We start from the raw sequence: 19049 nt of genomic DNA, 5'->3' as shown, positions 1-19049 counted from the left end.
TAACTATATCGATACGCCACATACCGATTATAGTTTCTCGAAATTTTAAATGTACTTTTCTTAGAACTAGTTATGGCTAGGTATGTGACAATCGTATCTATCAGAAACATACCGATATAAAAGAGAGAAAAAAAGAATCGATATTAAAATATTTAGTCTTCCGAATCGACCAATAATTTGTACAAGTTTGGACAATTCCATAATCATCTTTTTACCTTACCTACCTTACGTACCTTAATACTTGTGTACGTCTACAGGTCTAACCTCCGAATTTCTTTTAATCCAAAGTTTCTCTCTCATTGAGAGATACGAACGATTATCTGTGAAGAAAAATTACAACAGTTCTTAAAAATTACGTTATTAAAAAATTTGCGCAAAAATTTTTTTAGTACCTATGTTAATATTCATAAAAGCGTGGCTGCGTATCTGTTATGCAAACCTAACCTTAAAATCCAAGTTTTCCTACCCAAAAAGCTCCTTTCCACATAAAAATCTCAAATCTCACACCGAACGTTGGAACGTATCCCTTGGGGAAAAAACAGCAAGTGCCACGAAAAATATTCCCACCTCGGCATCGTGAAGCATAGAAGCGTATCTTGTAGCGAGTGCGCCACTCTTCCACTCCTGCTGATCCCGATGGGCTTGCAGAGTTGTTTCAACGTAGAAACGTGTCCCGTTCGGGCGTCCATTATTGGCGGGCCACGATGAGCCCCTGAAATGCAGAATTCTCGCCCGTTGTTTGTCGACTATTGTTTATCCGCACGGTTATGTGGCTCGTTGTTATCGTTTCCGGATACCTCCGCTCGGGGCACAATGAAAATTCGTGTTTCCGGAAATTTCCGGCCCCGTGGAGAATAACTGGATCGCTTCTCTTTTTTGTTCCATTTTTCTTTGTTATTTTTTGGAGCTTTTTCGGGGGAAGTCGCCCCGTTCTGTCGCGCATTAATTTATGGCGTCGTTGGTGAAACGCTGCTCGTTTGAACGTTTCTGAGGATTACGCTCTCTTTTGACAGCGATTGTCAAGGTTTCGCTCGTAATTGGTCCTAGGGCAACGGACTTTTCTTATATTTTCTCCTCTTCTCCTCTTTCCCATTCTTCCCTTTTATTTATAAATCAATGCTCCAGAAAGGAATGAGCATTTTGCGAAATGAATTGCAAGGCTTGTTAAGAATATTTTAAGAGTCCTGGAGAGGCGGATTATAATATTTATAGGTTAAAGATTTCCTTCGTGTCTATAGCATCGTCTGGGTCGTATAGTGTACCAGTTCGAGACAGGAATAAAAATATTTGCAGAAAAATTTATTCCGGCGGAAAATTTATTATTCAAATGTAATTTCGTTCCGACTATTTACATGGATGCCTCATTCATACTACAACGACAAATATTATTCAACGCGTTGTACATGATTGGAACGTGAACGGGGCTATGCATTGGCTCATTTGAAAGCCATTGAGCAATATTTGACTAAGCTGCAGTTTGGCTGTTAGCGCAAATCGAGCTTCGTATCTAGCATGATTTGCTTCCTTCCTTCTACCGTGTTATATCATTTTCCGTTTCCTTTGCCTCGTACAATTTATTATTCAAGTTGTTTGAATTACATTTTTTACTCCATCCACGAATAATATAATTATATAAATTAAATAATCAAATTTAAAGTTAGACGATACTGATATAAAAAAGTTGTTCGGTCTGTGAAACTATATAATCCCTAAAATATCGTACAATAATTTTAGGAAAAGTGCTAAAGAAAAGAGCGAAGCACATACGTAACTGTAACGTGAATTATTTACACGTGTACAAGGGCCAGTAGGAAACGTGACGACGATAAAATATTGCACTTCGTGCTTTTGAATCACCGGCATCATCCGACTTCCTATTCAAGAAATTCCATTTGTTTTTCTTTACTTCTTCCTACTTCTCTTACATTTTGTGTATAGTGTAGTGGCCTATGCTTTATACTTCATTGGTTCGTGTATTTACAGGTTTCTTTAGTCGATTGTAGAACGTAACGAATCGTAAAAGCGGAAATAAATCGTTCCACCGTCTGTTCTTCCGTCGATATCTAGTTGAAAATTCTTGTTTTAAAAAGCTATAAACATTTTAGTAGTAAATTCGAATCGGTATTGAAGCTATTCGTCGGAAATTAAAAAATCAAGCTTTTAGTCATTCATCAAGGTTGCAGTAAATAAAATAATAAATTTGGTTGTTACAGACGAATAAGTTCACTGGTGAAAATTCTAAACTTACTCTAAAGTGATCATTCTGTGTCATAAAGTCATCCGATCAAAGGAAACCTACTATGACGCCGTTGTTTTACACAGATCACGTGACCAAGGTCATGAAACATCGTCGTTTACACGCGAGAAAAATGTTTCTTGTGCTCCTTGCAGAAGATAGATTTTCGAGAGCGGAGATTAATTGTTAATCCAGCTATGCCCCATGTATGACGAGAAAAAATGCAGGATTCCACGGTGGTATTTCTGCTCGCAGGAGCAGCCAGGTTTCCCCGTGCGTGGCATCGACTCCGTTCCGTGGAATTTCGTCGCGTCTCGATCGATGCCTCGTTGGATTTCAATCTGTACACGATGCATGCGAACGTGGTACCGAGAAAATAAGCCGAGTTGTTCCTGTGCGATACAGCCGGAACTTCTAGTTTCACTTTTTCCTTTTATTTTTCTTTTTTTTTTTTGAGGTTGTGGGGGGCGGAGGGTAAAGACAAATATGATCGTGTGAAATTTGTGCGATGTTTATGTAAATTTGTTTCCTCATAAACACAGATGGAAGAGTAGAACTCGAAAATGGAAGTATATTTTATATTCTACAAAAATTGTTATGTTTCATATTTCGAATTTTGACATTTCAAAACTTCATGTATTCAAACTTCAAAAAGTATCTCTATAAAACTGAAAATCTGTATCTTAAATGACCATAAATCGTCTATGACCATAAAAAGTAAGACTGCTACTATAATTGTTAATGAATCGCTGATTCGAAAGTATCACGCGGAGAAGCGAACCGAATTTAATAACATTTCGATGGGTAGGTATGCTCGATCGTTTATTTCCTGTCACGGGTACGTCTCATTAACGATGGAAATATAGCACGGGACGCAGGAGTCCATTAATTTTAACGATCACCAGCTGTAATGATTTCACGGTGACATGACGTCGCGAATTCGATGTTATTGGCGAAATTTTCGTGTCGTGGAAATATCTCGTCGCGTTTTCATGGGACGAAAAAAAGTGAAATCAAGCAGGGCCATCATCGAAGCGTGCTATTTCTTCCCGATATCGTTTTCAAACTAGAATGTCTGTTCCCGTCGAAGGCTTTCACTGCAGCGTTTAGAAACAAGAATATTTCAAAAAATACAAATTTTAATAAAGGGCATATATCGAAATAAAACTATTTCTAATAGCAGAAAATAATAAAGAATAACTAAATATTCCTACTTTGCCTAACAGACTCAATACATAATGCATAGTATATTTAATAATTTTTCAAATCTCATATATAAGTTCATAGCGTTAAAGGACTGAAGAATACAATACCAAGAAAAGGTTGACACATTATAAAGCTTCCTGTTAATATTTTTAATGGCTATTATATTTTTGGACCGTTTAGAAGCAATCGTGAATTAGTTGATTGGGAAGTGAAACTAGTGTAATCGGTTGCCCGGTGGCGTTAGCCGTTGATCGCGAAATTTCCCTAATGATGCATGAGCCAGCCAGCTATCGGCGAATTTATGACTGGAATAGGGCTTTACCGAGGATTGAGCCTGGCCCTTAAGTGGATTTATGACGTGGATGAGATTTCTTAGCTGTTGCTGGGATTAACAGCTTGTATGTATTGGTACTTTGTATCAGTTATGACGTGGAGAGGTCTAGCGAGGTTTATGGATCTAGTAACATCTGCAGTTCTTGTGTTATTAATGCCAGATCTCCAATGAACATGCCAATTTACCAGATCCGAATCCTTTAGCACAGTAATTGATCAATTAATAATATTAGTGAATTTTATGAAGGCACAAGAGGATTTCTAATTTGTAAAATTTATTTGTAAAATTCATTTGTAATATTTCATTCGTTTTATGCCTAACTGAGCTTACTGTAACGTGATTTTATCGAGATATCTATTGGCGACAATAAAAGATTTGACCCAATCTTTTAAGTTGTCCAACATTTTGCATTTTCGTGATCTACGTCGTTTTACTGGTTTGTTTAATTTCATAATTAGATAAAGGAAAAATGAAATAAAAATATCGTGATTCAGGAGATGAGCGGGGCACATTGTTGTTAATTAGATTTTATTCGCGAATTAACATCGATTGTACAGAGAGAGTTATTTAGAATTATAAACTGGCGTTTACGCGGAATTTACTTTGCTTTAAATTACAAATTCCTCGAGTCTACCACCGCCCTCGGCCACCCCCTGCCCACCCACGTCAGACATTCTCGACTTGTGTAATAAATTTTAAATGTGCAGGTTTGCGAGGCTAAATTTTACTCCTCGAAGGGGTAAGTTCAACAATGCGATGAACGTTATATTAAATCCGAAACGCGAGAATTTCTTGTGCTACGAAATATTACATAAAACTCTGCCTCTCTTTAAACTGGTACACAATACCGAATTTTATTTAAATTTGTATATTTTGAAGAGAAGCAGAATAAGATAATGTATTTGTCGTTCTAACATTAAATTTGGCACGAATTTATGGCAGACGAAATTATTGCAATAAGTGACATCAAATGTAACATCTACGAAAGGAATGGAATTTTACTCTGCAAGCTGCAGAATTTTTTATCTTCACAGTGGAATCTCCAAATTCGAAAATATTTGATGTAATTAACCTCGCCTATCCATTAGAAACTTTTACGAATTTTAGGATTGAATTTGACTCGTTACGTTAATATTGGAACACTGATCTACATTCTGCAATCTAGTAATTCTTAGATACAGCTTACTATTATTTTCTTTGGAATGTTTCAATCTCAAGTGTAGTAACATTGGTGAAGTCGTTACAACGATCGACCATGTCAGCAGGGACATTAAGCCGCGTACATAATCCGACGCGTATCATAACGCAGACTGTGGGCAACGGCACGCACAGTATATGGCTGGATTATGGGGTTGTCGACACAGGGAATCGTGTTATTCGGTATCGCGTCCCTCAGGATGCCGTACAAATGGATTCGTATTCCAACGCATTTCTTTCCATGTGCATGCATGCAAATGAGATCACGATTTTCAAATCTCTCAAGGCAACGGAATTAAATTTATCGGATGAGATATCATCAGTTCGTTGTTTTTACGATTGATGGTATCTGAATACTATAGGAGAGCAATATGATAAGTTTCTATTATTTACAGCGGAGCAGTTTTTTAATTTAGCAATTGTCAATCAATAGCAAAAGTGTTACTGAAATTTCCTTCTTATTTTGTTTGGTTTTCGTCTCCTTGGGAATTTTAAATTCCTCGTAAATATCTAAAATTCGACAGTCTATTCGTCATTGTATAAAATTCCTTCAAGAAATAAACAGTGTTTCATACGTCCCCCTTAAAAATCTTATATTTGGTAAAAAAAGACCATACTATTAGGATGCACCTATGGCTGGAACGACTGTTACACATGTAGGCGCTAAGGGAACACCGTGTGAGCGCGTACGGAATGTAATACGGTGGCTGACAGCGTCACACGGCTGTTTAAAGGAGCCAGCAGGTAGAGTTCAAGAGGGAAGAAACCAACAAGAGTTCCGAAGAGCGTCGTAGCGAGGTTGGTTGCCTAGTCACCAGGGGCAGACAGCAGGGGGACGCACGAAGAGACGCTCTAGGCGATGTTTCTCTTCTTTCCTTGGTCTGTTTCTCTTCTAACTGGCATCGTCCAGCTTCTTTTTCTTTCCTTCTCCTCGTCGCCTGCCTCCATTTCTCAGTTCTTTCTTTTTTTCTATCCTGCGTACTTTGGGAGCCGCGCTTTCCCTGTTTTCCTCTTTCAGTTTTTTTCTCTTTGTACTGTATTTTCTGCTCCGACTTGGTCTTCACGACGTACGCCTTCGCGTCCTTATGTACACGATCCTCGCGTTTCTCGTTTTGCGACGCTCTGGGATCATCCTTTGCCACTGTGAGACGCGATGCTATTGATTACAGATAACGCTCGGTGCGTTGACTCTGATATGGACACTTTTCAGAGACTCTCTTGGAGCGAGAGTGTTTTTCATTTTCGGATTTTCTCAGTTATCCTCAAACATCTTAAAACCATACAAACACAAAATCTATGTAGATACAGAATTCAACCATCGTCAGATATACCAAGGCGCAGCTGTTTAGCTTCAAAGAACAGTTAACCAAAAATCCATCTCTATATACGATTCATCTAATAAACATCCTCGGTTACTGGCAAATATTCCAGAAGCATAGAAACACAAAATCCAACTAAATAGCAAACTGGTTTCACGAATCTCCTGACTTATCCTTAATCACCTGAAAACTATTCAACCACAAAATCCAAGTAGAATCAGATATACGAAGACCCAGCTGTTTATCGCAAAGAACAGTCATCCCGAGTCTGATCCGCCACAAGCAGGTGTCCTTACTGCAACATTAATTCGACGGGTGATACAGTGTCGTGGAAGCCACGCAATTCCTCCCTCGGTTTTTTAATATCATTCCACTCCGTGTTCCCCGGGTCTGCCATAACTCTTTTCCAGCTTGTAGCCACTAGCTATGTGTTCCTCTGACGCAGACGACGGGGAACCACCCTGGCTGGGGGAATCCGCAGATGCGGCCTCGTCCTATTCGCTTGGTTGGCTCGCAAGCTTGCTCGAGCTTGCGAAAAGCCAGACCATTGACACTGGCGCGCGTACTCCGCCATTGTTGCCGGGCTAATAAAGAAAAATAAAGACTCCTCTTCCTGCAGGATATTAGCTCCACTCTCCTCCCGTCCGTTTCTGTCCTTACGAGCAAGGGAAGACCTTGCTCGACGTCCGGTTTCCGCGTTGCTAGCTTCCGCTCCTTCGAAAATCTCAGCGTTCCTTAATCCGCCCACTGATCGTCCGTCCCCCTTTTTATTCTTCGCGGTGAAAGCAAATTACCGGACTCTCTTCCACTTAGCCGCGTCTCTTTGTGCTGTTCCCGGTGATGACACTGTCCTTTTCTCCTCCACTGCGTTGTGTTCTGCGAGCAATGTTTTGCCGAGAATAGCCCTCTGCTCTCCCTCTGGCTGATCTTCTGGTATTGTTCTTGGAAACTGGTGGATTCTTTTTTAAAGATTGGGGCAAATATAGAGGGGTTGATTAGGTGGGAGATAGTGGGCAGGATGGGTGTCGATGTGATTAGTATAATTCGGACTTTCGAACGTAAGGATGGGGTTGATGTTTTCTTTCTTTTCGGAAATTAGAGAGAGAAGTCAAGCTCATGTTGGTTATAGGAGATGCAAAGAATGAAACAGACGTGAATATTACTAGCAGGCTGCAGATATTTGTGCAAATTAGTATTTTTAATCGCTCGCTAATCCAACACATATATTTCTTCGCGAGTCACACACGAAAGAATGTGATCCGAGAATAGAATTTGCCAGATACCAGACACCGTCGATAGGTCGTTCATGATATCCAGCTAATAAAGAAAAATAAAAGCTTGCCCGTAGATATTAGCTTCGTGCTTTCTCTCCATGTCCTCGTTGCTAGCGTCTTTTTTCTTCTCTCAATACAAAAGGAAGGAAGATCAGATGGAAGATGCGCCACGGACGCGACGGAACTGTTTGTTCGTGACGCGGTTTCCAAGGATCTCGAGGAGATGGCGAATTTATGGCTACCCTCCGGTTCGATATTCCTGAAACATTGATCTCCCTTCCATCGTCGCGAATTGTTTCGCGTCGCTCTCGCTCGATTGCATTGAATTGGATTCCTACGAACGATACCCCTGTTCCATTGCCTGCTTCTAGGACTTTGAAATTGGGCCGAGAGAGCTCGCCTGATTTATTTCGTTTGATGACTTCGAACTCGAGCTGCTCAGACAATTTACAAAAAGTTTCTTTCTACACCCTATTAATGATATTGTATGACTTATTAAGTTTGTCTTAATTGTATAATTGTAAGATGTAACCGCTAACACGTGCGATAAAATGACGAGGTTAATTTATCTAAATATCTTTTTAAATCTTTAAAAAAATGTTGTTGTCTGCCAAAATCGAACTAACATAGAAATATAGAAATGTAAGGATCACTGAGACTATTAATAAATTATACGCGTCGATAAACTAACCATAACTGATCGAAAATCGTAAGTAGCGCCACCTACGCAGTCCCCTAACCTCATCGCGATTGCCAATCGCCTCGTGCCCCGAAGGCAAACGTCTGAAATTCCCCTTTCTAATTACCTATTCCCAAGAAACACGTCCTAGACATTAACGTCGCTTATAAAAAGCCTTCCATTGCTGGAGCCTAACTGCGGAAGCAGTTAGGCGAGCTGATCGATTCGAAATGACAGAAAAATAGAGTGGAGAGAGCTGAGCAGACGTTCAGCCTAATATCAAGCTTTGGCCTTCTATACTTATCTAGGATGTACGGTTTATTCAACAACCCCTCACGAAAGTCTGAGAAACAGCACACTCGTGGCGATTTAATGTGAACCACCGTGTTCGTTTCCAAACATCGATGGCCTGCAATTAGGGGAAGGCCCACGCCAGCCAAAACTGTTCCACTGGTCATTCTTTCGCTCGACAGAAACTGGATAATGACCCCTGTGCCGAGCATTCGATGCATCAGATGATTGGAAATTCGGTGATGGACTATTTTTCCTTGGGGAGACAGTTTGTAATTGAGTTTCTGAGCTCTTAAGTATCTGAAACTTAGCTGCTACACTCTCAATATGTAATAATAGCTATTGATGCAATCGCAGGAATCTTGAGGTTTGTGTTTACAAAAATTTGGCAAGACAAATCTGACGAGATCGAAGCGAACATTATTAATTAAAGCGAGGACATTTCTAACGACTTCCGGCGTTTTAAAATAAAATTAATCATGAAAATGTATTTTGGAATGTTGAATGTTTGTTTGAAAGTAGGACGCATTTTTATATCTTCTTTTTTGCAAAGGAAAGAAAAATTCCAGAGTAAGTTACCAAATTGTATAACGACCAGACTCTTGTATCTGTCTCCATGTACATTCTAAATTCTGAGCTAATAATACAAATTTAAAATTACGTCGAGAGAGACTTTAAGGAGTTGTTATTAATATATTAGACGATCTCTGACCTGATTCTTTCTATTTTTACTGTTTCAGATTCGAAGATGAAGTGGCCATTAGTGCTGACTTGCTTTCTGCTGCCGCATTCGTGCATCCTTGGTGCATCGCATGCCTGTAAGTGGTTATTCTTGCTGTTTCTTATCCTGTAATCGCGGAATAAATTATATCGTCCGCAATCATCTTGTTATTCCGCGCATCGACCGTGTGACAGGCCGATGAATACCTTTCTTGCTGCCATCGGGGAATAAATTAGCGTACAGCTCCTTTTTCATACTCGACTCCATTATCCTCGAAATAGACCCCCTATTTCGTCATTTAACCTACAAAATTCACGATCTATTGAACAATTTATGATGAATTTTAAAAACAGAACAATTTTTCTTACGAGACAAACAAATATTGGAAATTCTAAAAGTTGCACGCTCTTCGACGCTCCGGTCGATGTTCTTAAAATGATAGTATAATAAATTTGAAATAATAATTTCTGGTAGAAAAAAGGGACAAGTTCCTAATTTACAAATAATACGTCTACTTGAAATTCACACTCTATTTATTATACACGAAACATGAAAACCAGAATATTGTACTATAGTCCCATAACGTGGAATTGCCACGTTGGACCAATGCTCTTGTGAAACCCTCGAAAACCTTCGATTCACCGAAAAACACACTTTCTAGCGATCCATAAATCTCTCCTCTTCAACATCCCCAAATTGGAAAAACTGTAACAAGACGATCACTCGAGGAAAGTTACTCGTTAATAAATGTTCTCGACCGCATCACAAGTCGTCAAAGGGTTGAACCGGACGCTAAAACCGGCGCCACGATTTCCGGCCGCTATTATAGCGTCGTAAATCATCCCGTCGATCGACAGTTCGTAAAGGGGGTGCATGGAAGGGTGCAAACAGAACGCCACGCCATTCCACCCCTCAGTTTCGTGCAACGAGCCGTGAAAACGGGGCATCCAGGCCAGAAAAACAGTCGAATTGGATCTACTTTCCTCTTTCTATTAGCCTGGCCCGACTGTGGACGGAGCGCAAAAGACCTTAATCCACCCCTTGTTGCACGGAGTCTGGCGTGAAACGTTCGCGAGAATAACACCAGGACAAGATGAGTTGCTATATTTGTATGAGATGCTATAGTTGAAGAAATATAGCGAGCTGGCATGGATCATTCCTTTAGAGTTAATGCACAGTCAACTGAGGATCTTTGAGCATTCTGCATACAATGATACTTTCATACCTCATTGCATAACTCGAGGTCTGCCTCTTCTTGCCTCAGAATTTAACCAGTGCGATATTATATAATATTTATAATAAATATTATATAATGGTATATTAGTTAATATATTAATTATAAAATGTTTAGTTATAAAATAGGATATTAGACAAGTGACAAATTATAAGCCGTGCACTTTCCATCTACTTTCTATTTAATTTCTAGTTTAGGACATTTCGAATGTGCAAGTTTCCAACTATGAGAAGTTGGAATATGAAGGTGTTAAATTTATAAGAATTTAGAATATGGAAGCTTCATAATAGCGATCTTCGCAACGGTGTATCATGCAACCTGCTGCATTTCTATATTCGCAGCGGAAACAAGCCTCGCACTGTGTGTACGGTGCTTTAATCCTGTCCTCATGCAGGCACCACGTGTTCGGATAAATTATTATACTTCGCGTCCCTTCTGTTCTGGAGGAAATACCAAAGCAGGAGAACATGTTGTTCTTATTGCTTTTATTTCTTGCGTAATTAATCATCGAATGGTGACCCTTTAGGGCTGGATAGAAGTTAGGAAATTTGAGTTTGTTTTATCGAGGTTATGTAACTATTCCATTTTGTAAAAACAGCTAAAAATAGTTGGGAGAGACGCCATTCGATCTGTACAAAAGTTGTCAGAGCTTATGAAATGTATATCTAAAAATGTCATAATGTGATTACGATTGTATTGTAAAAATAATTTGTGGAAGTTCGGGGAAGCACGAGCTCGTTTATGCAAATTTTAGAGATCACGAGAATACAGTATAGGCCCTAGAATAGATCGGAAATAATATGAAAGTAGAATACTAGAATAAATAGAAATAGCTAAAAATAATTTTAGAAACAATCCGAATAAATTGGAAGAGATATTAAAATTGGCTCTTGGTTTAAATATCGATCCTGAAATGTGCTAACGTAAAAGTAGGAAAAGTGACTTGGGAAGTTCGTAACTAAAGCAGTAGAAGGAAAACTGGGTAGTGATCGGTCGATTGATCGATTGGTAGACATTAAGCAAAGGAACGTCGAATTCCTATCGTTACGTAGTATTCTAGTGCTATACGGCTAATTTGCATGTGAATGGACCGTAAAAGAACTGTAAGAGATAAGCCGGAAGCGCGTAAATATTTCCCGGCCGCTGCTAACTTCGGTAATAAACAGCTTAAAGGATCGTAATCGTATAGTAGACGAAATTGTTCTGAATGGTCGAAATGGTAATCTTCATCTGGATTACGATCTCGTTCCGGGACATTATGCACCATTAGGAATATGCTATATCTGCTGGTCGCGCGTGTAATAAATTCCTTAGCGTAGCTTATTACTATCGTTAAAAGTGGCCGATTCCAGTGCAGCAGCTAGGCAACATAGTTTCATGTGAAACTTATTTAGTTCGCTCGTAAGAGTCTGTTAGTCATATTAAGTCTCGCTTAAGCTTCTAACAGATGGTTGGAAAGTGCCTTTTATTAAATTATACAGTCTTGGATATTTCGTAAAATCATTTATGGTAAATATCAAGCATCATATTGGTTGTTATACATTTCTGATTAATCATATTTTCAATCAACTTTTCCTCTGCTTTGTGAATTCTTAAACTTTGACTTTGTATTATCCGTGTCTTAAAAATTTAGCCAAACTCGATTATAATTTAAAATACTCTTCGCCCCTAATGGTACCTTGCACAAATTTTAAAACCTAACTGACCCTTACCTAAATATCTATACGTAATCTACAGAATCACTATAGCGTAGCATCTTCGTAAACTATTACGTAGCCCAGACGGTTTTCAAACTATGGGTACTCGGTTTTTGACACTCACGGAACTGAAACATGTTGACCCACTTCCAAGTCTAGTCCTCTAGCTACTTATGTACCTAATCGCTGCAATTAGCTAGCGCATACGTAACTCGCCATCGGACTAACTAACCGCACACGTTTCGTTGTTCTTCTGCCCACAGTATTTGGTCCATTTATCAATTTCTATTGAAACCTGAATTTGCTAAACCTTTTTTGTATAATCGTGACAAACAGAACTGATGTACGTGGCGATTTATTAGAAAATAACGCAAGCATTGCTGCGAATGAACGAAACGAGAGCGAGAAAGCTGCCGATAAGAAAGCTGTTGGAACGTTGAACTTTTTAGAAATCGAATTACAATTTCGATAGAGGCCGTGTCCATTAGAATCTCCACTTTATCCAAAAGAATTCGTCAATTCGCGTAGCCATTCGAAAACAAAAGAAAAAAAGGAAATGAGCGAGATCCGGAGGGACGATCGATTGTTTCGCGAGGACCATTAACGAGTTTCCAGCTTCTTAGTCGACGAACGTGGCCAAAGCGGCACTTCAATCGACGTAGACGGCCGGCGCCGTTAGTCTCGAAGCCGCCAATTAAGTCGAAAGGGGAAAGTCTCGTCGAGTTCTCCGATGCGGTTCCTTTGCCCCTCTAGCAACCTAGCAGAGGGTGATTGCACTTTGGCCCTGAGAACAGTGTCCGCGTGTCTGGGGACCGCGTTGTGAATTGCCAGACCGATGAACACGAAGGGATTGTCACGAAGATTTGCCTGTACGACGTTAAACGAGTCGCATACCGTCGGACAAGTGGCGAATCGAGTGTAGAAGGGTTGAGGAACATGACTTGGAACGCGTGCCAGAACGCAGGGAAAGGCTATCGACCCATCTGTCACCCTCTGCGAGGAGTAATTGTTTCGAATCCAGTCTCTTCGTAAAAACGCATCTAGAGAGGAGTTTAAGGATTTAGTAAATGAAGGCTGAGAAGAAAAACGACGATCCCTAGAAATATAGATTCGAAAAGGAACATATAGATAGATTTAAATATAAGGAATCTTTACATTTTTTCTGAAAAGGGACTCTTTGGGGATTTAAAATGAAAAAGATGATGAAAACAATAGACAGTCCGAAAATAATAAACGTCACATAGATTCTAGAAACTATTGATCTTTGAATAAATAATGTATAAAAGGAAGAAACAAGGAACACAAATATGAGGAGGACCAAGTTGAACCGAGAGGAACAGGCTAACATTGGAAAAGAACAGGCCACCTCGGTGTTCCAGGGAACACTGCAATCGTTAATGATTCACTTTTTGACGTGCCACGGTATTTTCCAGCTAATTGATGACATGGAAAGACTGCCGCTTCTCGATTGAAGCGCCATCGCTTTGCAAACTAGCGGACGTCGGCTAAGTAGCTACGAACTTGTTAATGGCCGTCAGGAGAACAATGACGCTGGGACTCTGTTCCAAGTCCATTGTTGCCAGTAACTTTCAACCCCTTACATATTTTTCACGCGTCGATGACAATCACGGTCGCTTGGAGAATTTTCAACGAACGATCGCCATTGGTTAACAAAACGACGTCAAAGGAGGACACTTTAAACGCTTGACCAATTCTCTTCTTTCGTTGCACTTCATAATACGAAGGTTAGTTTAGGCGTTCCAGTTTCTGGAAATGAGACGTGGCTGTCTGAAAATATTATCAAGTTGACTCTTTCTACTATCTGAAGCTCTTGCCGCTTTCTTCTTTCTCTTTCTCTCTTTTTTTCTTGTTCCAAGAAAGAATTTTTGTTTATCGAACGTTTTATCAGAAAAGGTAGCCTCACCGTGTTGGGATACAAGTTGTTAGCAATAACATTAATTATTACGTTGTGTTGCTCAGAAATTCATCGAGGAGAGATCTGAACTCATCCTCTTGCAAATTATATCATCCTTGCGAGCACACTTTGTACACAAGACTGTCGTAATAACTTTGTATTAAGAGTATCCTCCAATCATTTTTTCTCCTCACTCCTTGTATTGCCAAGCAGCGAAAAGCCCACACTTCGAAGCATCGGCAAGTACGCTAAACGTCTGAAGAAGCGATCAGACGAAGGCAAAGGCTGTTTTAATGACGACAAGCACAAACGACTTCCGAGTCGTTTATAAGGCGCGATCCAAGAAGCTCGAAGCTTCTTACATCGATCTTCCAAGTGGAACAGGCTAAAAGACGACACAGCGTAAAAAAGGTTAGCAAGTCCTGGCGTCCTGATGTCCCTGGTTATATTCAGTTCCCGTGATCAGCGATTCCCTTTGAGCCATTGAATTTGATAACTACCTTAATTGGCAGGTTCGAGCCTCGCGGAAGCCGTCTTTGTCGATTGAAGCACATCGCCTAGGCGACACTTCAGAGGATCGCCCCGAGAGTTCAGCGGATGGAAAGTAAGAAGCTCGAAACTCGTTAATGGTATGGATTCCCGTGGGACAATGATGTAAAGACCGTTGTCGACGACGTGGTTGCGCGACACGATCCTACTGGAACTAACTGTTGACCTTTTTCTCTCCTACTCTGAGGAGTTGAGCCTTCTTCGCTTTGCGAGACGCTCTGACAAATAATTCGATCGCCGCTGCAGAAGATTCCACCGCGATCGTTAGAGAAATAATTGGGGGATTTCATGGTTGTTGTATGTTAGTCTATGTTCGACTTGCTGTTAAAGGATGGCTATGGGCGAGAATGTCGAACACGGTTTTCAGTCTTTTGGTTTGGATGCAGGAATAAAAACGTCTCTTCGATTACTGACTTTATAGGAATTTGCTGTCTTGAGCCATTGTTTCGTAATTTCTTATAAATATACGCATTCCTCAATTGCAATGATTCCATCAGAATCACTGAATGAACGTTTGAAGAAATTCATGCTTGTTGTACATTTGCGCATATTACATCGGTTTTAGAGGTGTTAGAGATTTCTCACAAAGGCATGAAAATCTTCGCACATAATCTTCGCCATTCGATCACTCCAATTCCTATCGCGTTCCTATCGATCCCTCGATCAAATTTTCACACGCGTACACCTACGTGCAACAGACGAAGGAATCACAGCGGGAAAACACAAGAGACCCATGGTCGGTAACCGGATCGATATACAGCATCCACGGCTGAAAGAGTCTGGCGTTGTCTCGAAAAATCAAGATGAAGCCTGCAGGCTGGCTGGCTGCATCGCGTTACAATGGAAATTCGTTAGATTTACCTCCGGTTCCCGTAATTTCCTCGCGGGGCCATACCTTGAGAGCGAGGGGCGAGGGGTCAGGGCGAGTATTTGCTTTGAAGCAATCTACACAGGGGAAAAAAGGGGGGTTGCACGCGCGCTCTCTTCCCCGATAGAAGTAAGCTTTTTCATCGGAAGAGAACTAATTTTGCGACGATGAAAATGCACGTTTACAGACCGTTGCCGGGGCCGTGGAAAGGGACCAGAGAAGGAGAAAGACAGGATGAAAAAGGAATGAGGGAAAGAGAGAGAGAGAGAGAGACGATGGCCCGAAGCGGAACGTTGAATTCGTTCGTACCTCGTCCCTGATTCTGGCGGTTTTGTAACTTTCCAACGAAAGTGTACATCCATGCGCGCGTATGTGTGCCCCTCCGGAATTAACGTTACACGCGGACGATCCTTGGTGCCCGACGTTTTTGGTTAATGGCTTGTGAGGCAATGATAGCGATGGGTTGCGAGATAATCGCTCTTGTAGAGAGATCTTTTTTTCGAGAGGTGTTGCAGACACGACTTCCGATTTCTAGGCTTGGATACTCGTGCTTGATTCATTTTTTGATTCACTTTTTTTTTGATACATTCGTGAAATGTTTTTGGAAGCTGCCCGACTTCCAACTTTAGGCTTCGATATTTCAGTTGATCTTTTGCGTCTGAGCAGTTTGGATTAGAGATTGCGAGTGTTCGCGTATATATATAAAATATTTTCAGAAGATATTGTAAACTCGACTTCCAATTTTTAGGCTCCTCTGTGTTTGTTGTTGTTGTCTGTTTTTTTTTTTTTTTTTTTTTTATATAAATTTTCACCATCACAGCTTTTATGATACTTCATTCAAGGCGACCAAAGGCGACCAAATATTCTTATAGCGATGATAAACGTAACGTGCGATGGAATCGAAACTTTCAACGAAAACATATGCAAATTTCATTTCTTATTTTTCTATTTACCTTTTAATAGTGTCGGGCAAATTAAAAATGTTTACTCGTGTTTTAACCTACGAGGAAGCCAGTTGGCTCACGCCACGATGGCGACCGACTTGGCACGCGGGAGAATTCAATTAGGTAATTGAAACACTATGAAGATTTAGCGACCTCCTTTCTTCCCTCTTTTACGCGATTCTCCGTTTTTGTGGACCGAGTTGTATAAATTGAGAGGAAGGCGTGACGTTTGTGGATAATGTGTTTGTCTTGAGAAGCTCCAACTCTTTGAACGTGAAAGTTTCTAAAACATAGATTCTACTATTGTCTTCGTACACAGATTAAATAATTATTACTAACGTTAAGACCACGGCACGACGACTTTTCTCTAATATTTCTAGAATAAAGATGTTTTATGATCATCGTTCCCAAACCAAGAAGACGCTTTTCTAACCATTTCCAAAGATAATTCACACGGATTGCCATCCTCTATCTCTGTTCAACGTCATTCGAACAGTTCTGAATGCAAACAATGTAGGGTTGCACGCACGACTAGGCCTCATCCAGCCTCGTCACCCTGTCATCCTCTCCTTTTCCCGCTCGACCGAGTGTGAAACCAAGAATCAGAGGGTGGACACGAGGAGTCGTAGTCACGACCTCCCTCTACGTATCGTTCGGACTCATTCTCTGCTTGCAGATCGTATAATTTTATTGAGATCAAATATAGTATGTCACTATAACGTAATATAGTCTAGATTATTAGTTAGTCCAGTATATTAGTTATTTGTTATTTATTATTATATTTATTATTATATTGATTATAGTTATAGGCTGCCATAAACTAACGATGTACTTTAGTATAGACTACAGTACACTTTAATATTCAACAAATAGCATAAAACAATAATAAATGTAATGGTAAAATACACTTGATCCGTGGAATCCAGTTTTGGTTACGCGAGAACACGTGTACGAGAGATAAGGTGCAGCCAGGTGAAACATCCTCGGCGCTCCCCCGTTGATAATCATCAGCCCCTTTGTAATCCCGTGTATTTTTATGATTCACGGGCTCAGGGGCACCGCCGCGGCCTGCTAATCGGATTTCTTTCGCTCGACGAGACGGGATATCTCGAAGGGAATTAAGAGAGAGCGGCCTTGCCCGTGAATGAACAGCTTCTGAAGCGATTTTCAACAGCGATCCTCGCTTGTAGTCTTTTCAGTCCAACTGCCTTGGACGAGGGTAATAATTGTCTGGTAGTATACCTTGAAATTTCGTAGACAGACATAGAATGAAAGAAGATTGGATCCTGTTTCTTTTACGGCGTATTTCATCCCTCATAAGTATCCTGACACTTTAGTGGATTTGTGGTAGCAGAGAGATAGATCTCGGTTCTAGAAACTGAGATATTTCGAAACCACATTGATACTGAAAAATATCTCTGATAAAATTAGTAAAAAAGACAGTAGATACAAGGAATGGAGGAAAAGATCAAAGTGATGACAATCCTCTGATTCCTTTTAAATAACATTTCGTTATATAGTTGTTAATATATATAGTTAATATAATACATATATGTAGTATAGAAAAAAATATTTCGAACAAAACCCCTACAATATCAACCTACCGATTAATCTTTTACAAAAACATCAAACCCATTTCGAACATAGAATTCACTCCGAGTTTTAAAAATGAAATCTATAACATCCACCTGCCCAATTGCCAATTTTCTCTAAAAACAGACTACATACAATATTACGTCAGTGCATTTCAATTTTTCATCCACTCCAATCACACTTCTTCTAACAATACGCCAAATAACCGAGGGTCACCAAATTCAAAATAAACGAGGAGCCAATAAAACCAATTAAAACGCGAATAACATGGTTTCTGTGAAACGCTGTCATCAGAATTGAAAACGAAGATCAGCAGTGGGGACGAAACACGAAAAAGGGAGCGCCAAGTCGAGCAGGCTTTTAATCGTCCTCGTGTCGCTCCTTTTTTGCGGCGCTAGTGTCGGAATCCACTTTAACGGACCTTACTAATTACCAGGCGAGCTGGTCGTACGCTTGTTTACCTCGACTCTGATTAACCCTGCGCGTGGATCCCTCTGGAACGTCGGAGAAAGAAAGAAACATATCGTTCCCTTTTCTTTTCCTCCTTCTCACCCTTTCCCGGGTCGCGCAAAAAGATTTCTCGGACCGCTTCGAGCGGAGCGAAAACGAACGAGAGCCGATCCGATTAATTTTGCACGCCATGATCTCGCGAGCGACGCGCCATCTGCGTTTACTCAGATAATTGGAAAATTTTCGATCGCATGCTAGGTTAGGTTGAAGGTCGTGTACGAGATGAGAGAGTTCCGAGTTTCCTCGAAGGAAGGTTGACTCCATGGCAGCTGAGATCGTTTCTGAGGCACATATCGTTACTTGTAGATCCTAGAATAGCTACAAAAGGTACGTGCACGTTAATATAACTCAATTCCCAATTTTTATGCAAATTCATATTTTTTGGAATATCATTAAAAGTAGAATCTCGGTGGTTGATAATTTTACCCATCAAGTATAACAGAAGTTTACTGTACTTTGGATATTTTGCATACCTTTTCATG

The 19049-nt window shown here is 40.3% G+C and overlaps 1 protein-coding gene across 8 annotated transcripts in view; it reads left to right on the top strand.

Annotated features, from left to right (window-relative positions):
* Positions 1–19049, top strand: part of LOC126925343 (uncharacterized) — a 316899-nt gene that overhangs the window by 150359 nt on the left and 147491 nt on the right. For all 8 annotated transcript variants that reach the window (XR_007713872.1, XM_050740786.1, XM_050740787.1 and 5 more), the window contains one exon: positions 9277–9354. Coding sequence is in view for 7 of the 8 variants with exons in the window: in XM_050740786.1 (XP_050596743.1) it covers positions 9285–9354 (70 nt within the window). In the remaining variant the exon portion in view is untranslated. The remainder of the gene's footprint in view (positions 1–9276; positions 9355–19049) is intronic.

The sequence above is a fragment of the Bombus affinis genome, chromosome 16 (assembly GCF_024516045.1).
Source record: "Bombus affinis isolate iyBomAffi1 chromosome 16, iyBomAffi1.2, whole genome shotgun sequence".
Classification (NCBI taxonomy): Eukaryota; Metazoa; Arthropoda; class Insecta; order Hymenoptera; family Apidae; genus Bombus; species Bombus affinis.
Note: the sequence above shows the minus strand (reverse complement) of the source record. Positions and strands in the feature narration are given on the sequence as shown.